The following is a 13637-nucleotide window of genomic DNA, read 5'->3' as shown; positions in this document are numbered from 1 at the left end:
GTCAGATTTGTATAAAATCTGTTTTGTCATTCTGCACTTTGTCAAGTAAAACAAGGCCACTGGAAAATCAACTCCTTTCTTGTAGGAATGCCATTTGGGTGAATACAGACATTGCGTTTTGAGGATGGCAAAGGAGGTCTGTTACTAGACCTGTTTTTAAATAAACTATATATACACAGTATATGTTTGTTTTACTCTCTAGGAGCCAGTTCAGGAGGAAACAATAATCAGCTCAGCTTGAAAGGGGGGAACATCAACTGTGAAGGGTGCCTTTAGGCTACTAATAGTGATGTCGCTCACCTCCTTCCAATTCCTGGAGAAATATTGCAGATGTTTTTAAATGTGTATGAATTTTGTTGTTAAGTGAAGGATGAAATAAAAAATACGAAGAAAAAATGTTCCTAGAAGCATGTAAGGGTAAAAAGCGAGGGCAGAGAGATCCCAGCAAGAACAAAAGCTAAGGCTGAAGTCTGAAGAAGTACCATGACCTGGTGGAATGGCGTCTTTCATAAAATATGCAGAGCCAGGTTCGTTTGGCAAGTGAAAATCCCACGGTGTGTCTGCCCTTCCACCATGACTAGCAAAATCTTTGGCAGGGCAGGAGCTTTCATGAGTCACCACTCTTCTTCAGGAGCCATTGCAAATATTTTTTCTTCTTGCTGCATTATTCAAGTGCCATCTCAGCATTACCCACTAGGGGGCTCCCAAGAAGAGAGCTCCAAGTTCACTAAACGGGATACACTCAACAGGCTCAAAAGTCATGCCTGCGGAAGCTCTTCTTTTTGGAGAGCGAATGGACACAAAATGCTGAGCTTTCCGAAAATCTAGTCCAGTTGCAGTAGTCCTGGGATTGCATCAGCACCTTTGTTCATGACACTGAAGTCATAACGGTGCTTTCAAACAGAGACTCAAGATGCCGCCATCTCCTCCTGCATGTTATTTTCTGCTTGCTCAATCTCCATAGTTCACTGTTTAGCATCCATGTCCTTGTGGCAGCCTCCCTCAGACGACAATCATAGAATCCTAGAGTTGGAAGGGACCTCCAAGGTCATCTAGTCCAACCCCCTGCACAATGCAGGAAACTCACAAACACCTCCCCAAAAATTCACAGGATCTTCATTGCTGTCAGCTGGCCATCTAGCCTCGGTTGAAAAACCTCCAAGGAAGGAGAGCCCACCACCTCCTGAGGAAGCCTGTTCCACTGAGGAACCGCTCTAATGGTCAGGAAGTTCTTCCTAATAGAATCATAGAGTTGGAAGGAACCTCCAGAGTCATCTAGTCCAACCCCCTGCACAATGCAGGAAACTCACAAATATCTCCCCCCTAAGTTCACAGGATCTTCATTGCTGTCAGACGGCATCTAGCCTCTGTTGAAAAACCTCCAAGGAAGGAGAACCCACCACCTCCTGAGGAAGCCTGTTCCACTGAGGAACTGCTCTAACAGTCAGGAAGTTCTTCCTAATAGAATCCTAGAGTTGGAAGGGACCTCCAGGGTCATCTAGTCCAACTCCCTGCACAATGCAGGAAACTCACAAATATCTCCCCCCTAAGTTCCCAGGATCTTCATTGCTGTCAGACGGCCATCTAGCCTCTGTTGAAAAACCTCCAAGGAAGGAGAGCCCACCACCTCCTGAGGAAGCCTGTTCCACTGAGGAACTGCTCTAACAGTCAGGAAGTTCTTCCTAATAGAATCCTAGAGTTGGAAGGGACCTCCAGGGTCATCTAGTCCAACTCCCTGCACAATGCAGGAAACTCACAAATATCTCCCCCCTAAGTTCACAGGATCTTCATTGCTGTCAGACAGCATCTAGCCTCTGTTGAAAAACCTCCAAGGAAGGAGAGCCCACCACCTCCTGAGGAAGCCTGTTCCACTGAGGAACTGCTCTAACAGTCAGGAAGTTCTTCCTAATAGAATCATAGAGTTGGAAGGGACCTCCAGGGTCATCTAGTCCAACTCCCTGCACAATGCAGGAAACTCACAAACACCTCCCCCTAAATTCACAGGATCTGTCAGAGGGCCATCTAGCCAATCCCCGGCAGTTTGTTCTGCCACACAGGCAATGTGGAACTATTTTTGAATTGTATGGTTTAGTTTATCGAGGATAATCTGCCACTATTTTCTTCTTCTCTCTGCCTCCCGAGATAGTTCCTCCTATGCTTGGAGCTCAAGTCCCTCTAGCCAGAGTCTAGCAAATGTCTGCTGTTAGGAGAGGCCCTAAGCAGAGAGAACGCCTCTGTTCTTCCAGAGCCAGGGCAAGGGGCAGTGACCTGCTGGAGGGGGCCAGAGGTGGAGAGGAAGTTTTGCTCTAATGACAGCAGGAATCGCCCCCCCCCCCCACTTGGGGGTGAGCAGCAGCCAGGGTTTGGGCTCAGGGCGTGTGATGCAGCAGTTTAGCTGAGGCCTCCTTGGCCTGCTTCTGTGCGGCCATGCATTTTCTCATGGGTGGAAGCCTCGGGGTCCTTCAAGGCCTTGCTCAGAGTGCCATGAGGGCCGCTGCTGGCCCAGATTCTTCCGCCACGTGGTGCCACCTTCCAAATGGCCAGCAGGGGAATGACGTTTGGGCAGAGGGACCGATGAGCTCTGCTGCCTCGGAGGAGTGGCCCTGCTGCTGCCTTCCGGTGGGGCCTTTGGACCAGAGCATCTTGTTGGGATTGTGAAGATGCAGCCGTGTTCTCCTCTCCTCCTTTTAATCCTCACAGCAACCCTGTCAGGCTGAGACTGTGAGACTGGCCAAGGTCACCCATTGCACAAGTGGGAATCGAGCCTGAGTCTCCCAGACCCCACTGGCTGGAAAAGGGCCCCCCAGGCTGGCTAGTCCCTGGCTGAGATGTTTCATGGCCCACACAAGGTCTGTTTTGCAGGAAGTGCCCTTTGGAAGACCATCTGCACCTTTTGGGTCAGCCCATGCCATGTTCCACAGTTCTGCACCAGTTCCAGCTTCACCTTTTTGAGGAGCTAGGAGGTGAACTGTCTCACCTGGTGCCCTGTGATAACCTAGATGGGCACAGGGACTTTTGCTATCAGATTTTGTCTGCCTTCATGAGCAATGCTTAGCATTGTACGGTCCTTCCAGTGGCTCCCTCTGCTGGACCAAGAGGACCTGCCAGGGAAGCCATGCAGATTGGTGTTGTTCAGCCTCACCTCTCCGTTGGGGAAAGAGGACATATGCAAAGGGAACAACCGTGCCTCTGCTGGGAAGGTGTGGGCCAGGAGGCAGCCTACAGACCAGCAACATCTAGCAGAAACTGAGCATGCTCACGTCTGATGTGAGCCGTATTAGTCCCCAATAGCAGGTCCTGCTTCTGATTCGCTGTCCCAAGATGATGCAAGAATTGCATTTCAAGGGCTGGAGGCATCTGTATGGACTTGACAGCAGTGCAGATATAAAGGATACTGGTCCAACCATAAATACCCCAGCATGGATGGAGACTGCAGGTGGCTCCCCTCTCAGGTCCTCTGCGGTTGAGCCCAGTTAATTCTCTGGATTTTGCAGTGATCTTGGGGAGGGTGCCTTGGCTTACCTGTCACGGTCACAGCGCCCCATGTTCCCTGAGGGTTCTTGAATTCCATCCCCATCAAGCCTAGGTTCATTGTCTCCATAGTCTCTCAGTGAAGCAAATAGCAGTGACTGGCATGCTGCAATCTGCTCCTCCCCCAGGATCCCCCAGGGTCAGTCCTCCAATATCTCCCAGGCTCTCGACTGCATGAAACAGATGGGCTTGAAAAACAAAACACAGACCTGTGGCTGCCGTGTTGGCTCAGTGCTTGTCCCTGGGGTAAGGACCCCACATGATCCTATGGAAGGGCCCAAACCAGAAACCCCGGGGGCTTAAAACATGGGGAAGACTTTAATTCACATCACAATTTATTCACTCATTTATTTAGAAGAAGAAGAAGATGATATTGGATTTATATCCCGCCCTCCACTCCAAAGAGTCTCAGAGCAGCTCACAATCTCCTTTCCCTTCCTCCCCCACAACAGACACCCGGTGAGGTAGATGAAGATATTGGATTTATATCCCGCCCTCCACTCCGAAGAGTCTCAGAGCGGCTCACAATCTCCTTTCCCTTCCTCCCCCACAACAGACACCCGGTGAGGTAGATGAAGATATTGGATTTATATCCCGCCCTCCACTCCGAAGAGTCTCAGAGCGGCTCACAATCTCCTTTACCTTCCTCCCCCACAACAGACACCCGGTGAGGTAGATGAAGATATTGGATTTATATCCCGCCCTCCACTCCGAAGAGTCTCAGAGCGGCTCACAATCTCCTTTACCTTCCTCCCCCACAACAGACACCCGGTGAGGTAGATGAAGATATTGGATTTATATCCCGCCCTCCACTCCGAAGAGTCTCAGAGCGGCTCACAATCTCCTTTCCCTTCCTCCCCCACAACAGACACCCTGTGAGGTGGGTGGGGCTGGAGAGGGCTCTCACAGCAGCTGCCCTTTCAAGGACAACCTCTGCCAGAGCTATGGCTGACCCAAGGCCATGCTAGCAGGTGCAAGTGGAGGAGTGGGGAATCAAACCCGGTTCTCCCAGATAAAAGTCCGCACACTTCACCACTACACCAAACTGGCTCTCCATGAAATTTAAAATGTTTTTAGCCACCTTTCTTCCTTATGGAGCTCAAGGCAGCTTACAAATGTTTATAAAACAAATAGAATAAAATATATGAAAAACTAGGCTTGCCAGTCCCCAGATCCAGGCGGGGAACCCCCTGGTTTTTCAGGTTCCTCCCCACCAGCAGCCAGCTGGCCAGTGGGGGGAAGCCCTGCCCCAACAGCCACCAGGTGCCTTTAAACCTCGGCAGGTTTAGAAGAGGCTTGCAGTGGCGTAGCTAGGGCTTTGGGGGCCCGGGGCCCAAGATTTATGTGGGCCCCCCATGTGTGTGCACGCCTCCAGAAACAGAATATGATGTCACTTCCGGTGATGTCACTTCCGCAAGATGGCCACCACTTGCGAGGGAGCCCTGCTGGAAACAGGAAGTGATGTAACTTCCCCAAAATGGCCACCACTTGTGGGGGGGGAACAGGAAGTGGTGTCACTTTGGGGGCGGCTCCCCCCCCCCGATGGCACTGCTGGTGCGATCTAGGTCATGTGATTGATAACCTGATTACCCCACCACACCATGTGACAGGGAGAAATGCCACAAGCAGCCTGCTGGCCCAGCTGTTCCCCTTGTGCCCTGAACTTGTGGGACTTCTATATTAAGCAAGCTTACAAGAAAAACAAGGAAAACAAAAACAGGCATACTGATGGAAGATGGGTCAGGAACCTCTGAGATGAGAAATGCGAAGGTTATAGAGAATCATTGTTGAATTCTGTATGGGCGCCGACTCCCATGAGTTAGGGTCTTTAACTGAGATTGCCCATTTGTATACTGCTATTTAACTTTTTAAGGGAAGAAACACCCATAGTCTGGAGCATTGTTTATGTACGCTTACAGTCTGTACTGTTCCATACTCGGTCTTTGACAACAGGCCGTTTATGATATTATATACTATAATATAATAATACAGTATATGTTTGCAGTTTATTGGGTAGCACAGAGATGTCTGTAATGAGTACTTGGTTGATGGCCTATTGGTCAGTGTAATTTCTTGCATTGTTCCTTGAACGCTGAACCCCCACAGTTGTTGTTCCCTTACTGGAGTGTCCCAGAGGGCCCAAGGGAGGCAGGTGGGGCATAAGAACATAAGAGAAGCCCTGTTGGATCAGGCCAATGGCCCATCCAGTCCAACACTCTGCGTCGCATAAGAACATAAGAGAAGCCATGTTGGATCAGGCTGGTGACCCCTCCAGTCCAACACTCTGTGTCACATAAGAACATAACAGAAGCCATGTTGGATCAGGCCAATGGGCCATCCAGTCCAAAACTCTGTGTCACATATAAGAACATAAGAGAAGCCATGTTGGATCAGGCCAATGGGCCATCCAGTCCTAAACTCTGTGTCACATAAGAACATAAGAGAAGCCTTGTTGGATCAGGCCCATCCAGTCCAACACTTTGTGTCACATAAGAGAAGCCATGTTGGATCAGGCCAATGGCCCATCCAGTCCAACACTCTGTGTCACTTAAGAACATAAGAGAAGCCCTGTTGGATCAGGCCAATGGCCCATGCAGTCCAACACTTGTGTCACATAAGAACATAAGAGAAGCCATGTTGGATCAGGCCAATGGCCCATCCAGTCCAACACTCTGTGTCACTTAAGAACATAAGAGAAGCCCTGTTGGATCAGGCCAGTGGCCCATCCAGTCCAACACTCTGTCACCCAGTGGCCATAAAACCAGGTGCCATCAGGAGGTCCATCAATGGGGCTAGAAGCACTCCCACTGCGCCCCCCCACCAAGCACCAAGTTAGTCTTTAAGCTGCTGCTGCTGGACTCTGACTCATTTCTCCTGCTAGTAAAGGTAAAGGTAGTCCCCTGTGCAAGCACCAGTCGTTTCTGACTCTGGGGTGATGTTGCTTTCACAAGGCTTTCACGGCAGACTTTTTACAGGGTGGTTTGCCATTGCCTTCCCCAGACATCTACGCTTTCCCACCAGCAAGCTGGGGACTCCTTTGACCTACCTCGGAAGGATGGAAGGCTGAGTCAACCTGGAGCCGGCTACCTGAACCAGCTTCCGCTGGGATCGAACTCAGGTCGTGAGCAGAGGGCTCTGACTGCAGTACTGCAGCTTTACCACTCTGTGCCACGGGGCTCTTATTTCTCCTGCTACAGACAGACTAACTGGGCAACCCATCTATGCACCAAAATTCCCTCAGCCTCCAATTTGCCACTGGAGTCGATTTCAGCAGGATGAGCTCTGAAAGGCCTTCTCTGGGAATGCTCCCACGAGGGCTCTCTGGACATCGAAGAATAACACAGAAGGTGGACCGAAAAGAGTCATGCTGGAAGTCAGACCTTCTTCCAGAGTTGTCAAAGCTTAACTATTCCCCCACCTCACCCCCAGTCTTCTCAGGGCCCTTCTGAAGACCTCCTCTCTCTGCTGGGGTTGCCACCTCCAGTTAGGGTAAATCCTGAAACTTTGGGGGGTGGAGCTTTGGGAAGGATGGGGTTTGGGGAACGGGTCGGCACTAGTAGGCAGTGTTCCTTCTAAGCTGAGTTAGAATCATAGAGTTGGAAGGGACCTCTGGCGGTCATAGAATCATAGAGTTGGAAGGGATCTCCAGGGTCATCTAGTCCAACCCCCTGCACAATGCAGGAAACTCACAAACACCTCCCCCTAAATTCACAGGATCCTCATTGCTGTCAGATAGCCATCTAGCCTCAGCTTAAAAACCTAGAATCCTAGAGTTGGAAGGGACCTCTAGGGTCATCTAGTCCAACCCCCTGCACAATGCAGGAAACTCATAACACCTCCCCCTAAATTCATAGGATCTCCATTGCTGTCAGGTGGCCATCTAGTTTCTGTTTAAAAACCTAGAATCATAGAGTTGGAAGGGACCTCTAGGGTCATCTAGTCCAACCCCCTGCATAATGCAGGAAACTCACAACACCTCCCCCTAAATTCACAGGATCTCCATTGCTGTCAGATGGCCATCTAGCCCCTGTTTAAAAACCTCCAAGGAAGGAGAGCCCACCACCTCCCAAGAAGGAAACCTGTTCCTCTGAGGAGCCGCTCTAACAGTCAGGAATCCTAGAGTTGGAAGGGAGCTCCAGGGTCATCTAGTCCAACCCCCTGCACAATGCAGGAAACTCACAAACACCTCCCCCGAAATTCACAGGATCTCCATTGCTGTCAGAGGGCCATCCAGCCTCTGTTGAAAAACCTCCAAGGAAGGAGTTAGCATGAGCGAGCTCACGGATTTTTCGCCTCCAGCTCACACATTTTTGTCTTAGCTCAGGAAAAATGTCCCCAGAGCACAATCACTTATGCAGGGGCTCACAAAGTTGAATTTTTGCTCACAAGACTCTGAAGCTTAGAGGGAACATTGCTAGTAGGGATATCGATGCACCTTGAGTCCCCCCCAGCCAACCTCTAAAGCCGCCCTTTCCTTTCTGCTGAACTCTGCTGTCTGTAACTGTTGTCGGAGGCCTCCCTGGAGGTTGGCAACTCTGTCCCAATCGGGGCACGCATCCCGCAGCAGCCCACCCCCCATCCTTCCCCTGGACGCCCCCTACCTTTCCCAGCCCCCCGGGGCACCCCCAGGGGTGCCCAAAAGCTGCAAGGAAGCACCAGCAAAGGGGCGAAGGGAACCCAAATCCCACCCCCAAGAAATCTAGGCTGGGCTTCCCTGGGTCTTCCCAGCCCAGGAGGTGGAATGCAAACTCTCCTCTCTCCTCCACTCGTGGGAACCCCCCCCCCTTCCCGGGTCTGCAGCTCAGGCCCTGCAAAAAGCGCACCCCCAGCGGTGCCCAAAGGGTGCAAGGAAGCGCCAGCAAAAGTGGGAGGGGCAAACCCAAATCCCCCCCCCCCAAAGAAAACTAGGCTGGCCTTCTCTGGGCCCTCCCAGCCAAGGAGGTGGAATGCAAACTCTCCTCCATCCTGGGAACCTCCGTCTCCAGCCCAGATCCTGCAAGAAGCGCACCCCCAGCGGTGCCCAAATGCTGCAAAGAAGCTGCAGCAAAAGGGGAAGGGGAGGGGCAAACCCAAATCCCCCACCCAAAGGAAACTAGGCTGGGCTTCCCTGGGCCCTCCAAGCAAAGAAGGAGGAATGCAACCCCCCCCTCCTCCCTCCACGGAGAGTCCCCCCCCCTTACTCAGAGCTCCGAGAAATCCCGCAGAGTGAGCAAAACCTTACAGAACTGAGCAGAGCCACACAGAGCTGGTAGGCGGTGGCCCAGAATGCAACAGGGTACAGATTTCAGAACCAACGACAGGGAAGCGAAATTCTCTGGGCAGCGGTTTAGAATGCAAAACGGTACAATGACAGAATAGTCAGATTAACGAATTGAGCAAACCTTGGATCTGAGTCGCGGGAGCACGCGAAAGCAACAAAACAGCAGCATGCACTAAAATGAACCAATTGAGCAAACCTCGGATCTGAGCAGCATGAGGCTTTGCTCCCTGTGCTGGATTCCTCGTCTGGTGAAGTGTGCTTAAGAGCGCAAGACAGCTGAGGTTCACAATAAAAATGGGTTGGTCTTCAAGGTGCAGCTTGGCTCCTGCTTTGTTCAACTGCTTCAGACCAACGGGGCTGCCTGCTTGCATCAGAGCTCCGTGGGGCCAGCAATGGTGCGCTCCAAGGAACAGAGCCCCGGCCCGCGTGGCTGGGGCTGATGGGAGTGGTAGGGGAGGGAGGAGAAAAAGCGACGTGCCTTTCCCGCGCTTTCAGCCCGATTGCGTGAGAGAGAGGGGGGAAAAAAGGGGAGGGGGGAAGGGAAGGGAACGAGGAGCCCCGACGTGCGCACGCGCGCCCCTCCCCGCCACACCCCCTTCCTCCGCCGGCGCGCGCTCCCCCTCGCTGTCGGGCGCTTCCATTCTTTTTCTCCCCCCCCCTCGCAGCAACACGGCCATTGTTTGGGGGCCCCCTTGCCAATGCGAGGACCCCAAGACCTGGGGCGGCTCGCCCTCCCCGCCCCCCCCCTCCCCACGCGTCTGGAGGCTTGCAACTGTTTCGTGTTTCTGAATGTGTGTGTGTGCCTTTAAATCTGTCAAGAGGAAAGCTGCAGGGGGTGGGACAGGATGAGCAGACAGAGCCACATTGCTCTCAGTCCCTCTGTTTGTTTGGAGGAAAACTCACCCCTAGGCTGGTCTTTCATTTACCTATTATTCTGAAGAAGTTGGCTGAAATACAGCAGATGGTTATATTCAACAAAGTGAGTACAGTGTGTGCTTGCTGACTGTGTGAGAGAGTGTGTGTTCACTTTCATTTAGTGGAAGTTTAGCTGCTTGGGGACAAGGAAATTCAGGGGAACTGCACTGCTGTATTTTTATTTATTTGTTACAGGGAATGGGAAAGTCTCCTGACTCCACTTCCAAAGACCCCAGATATTTTCTGAGCTGGACCTTTTAAGAACACAAAGTCAAAATTTAAACTCGTTGCTTAATCAAACGCAATCCTGAATAAAACTGTCTTTCAACTGCCTCCTAAAGATCAAAAGTGAAGGAGCCAAGCATACCTCCCTGGGGAGGCCATCCCAGACCAAATAGGCCCTTTCTTATGTGCCCACCAAATAGTCTTCTTTGATTGGGTGGGGGGAACAGTCAGGAGTGCCTCTCCGTGGGACCGGAATTCCTGGGCAGGAGCAAGTGGGAGAAGACAGACTTTCAAATAACCTGCTCACAAGCCCTGTAGCAGAGACTAGCTGGAGCCTGCGTCTTTATGAAACAAATATGTTCTGTTTGGCTATGCGTGGACTAAGGAACTGAATGAAATCACTCTTAAGAACTGTTACCACATTGTCTTGATCGCTGAGCTGAGAAGAGACACCATGGGGGTGGGGGTGAATCCTGTCTCCAACCTCTGGTGAGCCCAGCAGTTGGGAAACATTCTGCATTCTCCTCCTTGGTGATGTTAATATTTTGACAGGAACGTGACTTGTTGTTTGTGTGCTTATATATGGTCTTCTGTGTGCCTTTTTTTAAAGCCCCAGGGGCATTCTGGCTCCAGTGAGAAGGGCCTCGAGGAATCCGACAGTGACTTAACGGAGCTGATCAAGAGGCGGCTGGAGAGCGTGGCCAGCACAGGAAGCTCAGCCAGCTCAGGATTCATTGAAGACAAAAGTTACACAGACTCAGAAGAGGAGGAGGAAGGTACCTCGAGGCCCTGGGGGAGGCCTCTCACTGCCCCCACCCTTTCCGCTTTCCCTTTCCTGAAAGCCCCGCAGCCCCTCCACTTCCCCTGCTTCCTCCTCTCCTTCTCACGTTGCCAAGGGCTTAGAGATGACCTGGAATCATGGCAGATCTCCCAACTACAGAGTTCGTGTCCCCCAATTTAGGGCTTCCAGCTCCAGGTTGGGAAATTCCTGGGGAGGGTGAGGTTTGGGGAGGGAAGCCATGCCCTCAAAAGCAGCAATTTTCTCCAGGGGAACTGATATCTAGCATCTGGAGAGCAGTTGTAATTCCAGATGATCTCTAGTCCCCACCTGGAGGTTGGCAACCCTAGGTCCCATGGAGGGTGGAGTCTATGACATTATACCCCTCTGAGATCCCTTCGCTCTTCAAACCCCACTCTCCCCATCCCGTGAATCTCTAGGAATTTCTAAATCTGTAGTTGCCAACCCTATCTGCTTCCCATCCAACAGTCAGCCTACCTTTATCTGTCTTTCTCTCTTAAGTTTCCTCCCCCCTCTCCCCGCCCACCAGCAGCTTCTGCTTGTGGAAACTGACCCGGCTGTGTGGTGCGGCTGGGCCTGCCCTTTTTGGATGGTAAGAGCCCTCAAGGACTTGTGGGGTGCCGCCTCACTTTCCCCTCTATCCCGCTCCCCACATTATTTCCTCTGACCTTCCCACAGGCAACCCCCATATTCTCTCCCCTTTCCCTGCTTCATTCTCTTCTTTTCAGGTATTTATCTACCTCCCGTCTTCAGCTGTATTTATGATTTATTTACTTAATTTCCGCCTCAGCTTTCTCCACAGTGGGGGCCAAAGCAGCCCTATGTCATTCTCTTCTCCTTTTTAGCCACACAACAATCCTTTGAGGGAGGTGAGGGTGGAAGTATGTGACTGGTCCAAAATCACCCACTAAGCTTCAAAAGCAATATGAGCACTTGAACGTGGGTCTCCCAGGCCCTACTCCGAAGCTCTTACTGCTACACCACACTGGCTTTCATAGGGTGGCTGCTGTTGAACAGTAACAGGCAGCCAAGCCTAGTTGAGTCTTGCAAGTCAGGTGGTATCAAATCACCCAGAGGTTGCTTCCAGGCCTAGGGTGGCTTCCAGGTGTGACCTGGAAATTTCCCAGAATTACAACTGAACTCCAGAAAACAGATCTGTCCTCCTGGAGAAAATAGCTGCATTGGAGGGTGCATTATATTTGGCTGAGGCTTCTCCCCTCCCCCAATCCCTGCCCTCCTCAGACTCCTCCACAAAATCGCTGGGAATTTCCCAGCCTGGAGCTGACAACCCCAGCCATGCCTGGCTCTGAAGAGTCCTCCATCAAAGGCCAAAAGAGGCCTGGACAGGGCCTTGTCCCCCTCCCCTCCCCTGCCTAGCAACAGCCACTGAGGGAATCCGTTGCTTAAATCTACAGGCACTGCTTTTATCATTTTTGGCTTTAAAAAAAAATACCAGTGTATTTTTTTATTTATTTTTTTAGAATTTACATTTTTCTGCAAAAGCTGGACCCTTTTTAGGCTTGTAGAAAGATCTGTCTTGCCCATTCCCTGATATCCTGACTTTGCTATTAGAATAAACGATGGGTTGGATTCGTGTCCCTTACAAACAAAAAAGTTTGTTGCCAACACCAGGCCTAATTCTATCCTACGCAGCCAAGGAAGTGAAAGGCGATAGACGCCTTTCCAGGCAAGCCGTGCTGGCACCTCCACTTAGTGACTTCTTGGTCTCTTCCAGATGCTGAAGATCTGTATAAGCGCCCCCTGACCTTGGAGGACTTGATCTGCTACAGCTTCCAGGTGGCCAAAGGCATGGAGTTCCTCGCCTCAAGAAAAGTAAGTGGGCCAAGTCCCTCTAATAATAATAATAATACCTTTTATTTATATCCCGCCCTCCCCACCGAAGCAGGCTCAGGGCGGCTAACAACAAAATTCAATATACATAGAACAAAACATTTTAACCATAGTGAATTAAAAACTATTAAAATTCTAAAACAATAAAAATAAATTGTGCTATTATCTAGATGGCGAACTTAATTAGCAGTTCTAGTCTGTGAAGGCCATTTGAAACAAAGTAGTTTTGCAGGCCCTGCGGAATTGCTCAAGGTCCCATAGGGCTCGCATTTCTTCTGGAAGTTGGTTCCATAACTGTGGGGCCATAATGGAGAAAGCCCGGTTACGGGTACTCTGGAGTTTTGCCTCTTTTGGCCCGGGGATAGTCAGCAGGTTCTTCCCTGCTGACCTCAGTGCTCTCTGGGGTTCATGTGGGGAGAGACGGTCCCTAAGGTAGGCAGGTCCTCGGCCATATAGGGCTTTAAAGGTAATGACCAGCACTTTGTAACGAATCCGGTAAATAACTGGCAGCCAGTGCAGTTCACGCAGTCCCGGCCGTATGTGCTCTAGCCAGCTCACTCCATGGTGACTCACCAGCGGCCATGCTTTCCCCATATCTGAATGTGATTGTATATCGCCGGGTCCGTGGCCGTTGTCAGTTCCGCTGCTCCTCATCCTGAGTGCCATGCTTTATTTTGAAATGGTTCCCTCTGGTATTTCAGGGAAGCAGCTGAGTGCTGAAAGCTCAGCCCTTCGGGTCTGAATGGACACATGGCCGGGGGCGGGGGGGGTGGAACCTTTGCACTGCCACCTCTTTCTCACTTCAGGATTTGCAGGTCACAAGTTATAATGACATTTCATTAAAAAATGCATTGCTTCCAAATATGAAATGGGCTTTTAAAGAAAAATATGCAAAGAGCCTAGTGGATAGCCAGCTTCTCTCTTGCCTTGTTTTAGAGGAGAGCTGAAGTTTCCAGATGCCGGATATCACTGCAATTCAGCGCTACTCCACTTAGCTGTTTGGGAAGCACAGCAGTATGAGTCTTCCCTGGTCCCAAAGAAGTAGGGTCCTTCCCT

The 13637-nt window shown here is 51.0% G+C and overlaps 1 protein-coding gene across 2 annotated transcripts in view; it reads left to right on the top strand.

Moving 5' to 3' along the window:
• Positions 1-13637, top strand: part of LOC132579251 (vascular endothelial growth factor receptor kdr-like) — a 242832-nt gene that overhangs the window by 173604 nt on the left and 55591 nt on the right. For both annotated transcript variants that reach the window (XM_060249494.1, XM_060249493.1), the window contains exons 20-21: positions 10542-10707; positions 12466-12563. In XM_060249494.1, coding sequence (XP_060105477.1) covers positions 10542-10707; positions 12466-12563 — 264 coding nt within the window. The remainder of the gene's footprint in view (positions 1-10541; positions 10708-12465; positions 12564-13637) is intronic.

This window comes from Heteronotia binoei, chromosome 11 (assembly GCF_032191835.1).
Source record: "Heteronotia binoei isolate CCM8104 ecotype False Entrance Well chromosome 11, APGP_CSIRO_Hbin_v1, whole genome shotgun sequence".
NCBI classification, from domain to species: Eukaryota; Metazoa; Chordata; class Lepidosauria; order Squamata; family Gekkonidae; genus Heteronotia; species Heteronotia binoei.
The sequence above is the reverse complement of the archived record's forward strand: the minus strand, read 5'-3'. Positions and strand labels throughout refer to the sequence as shown.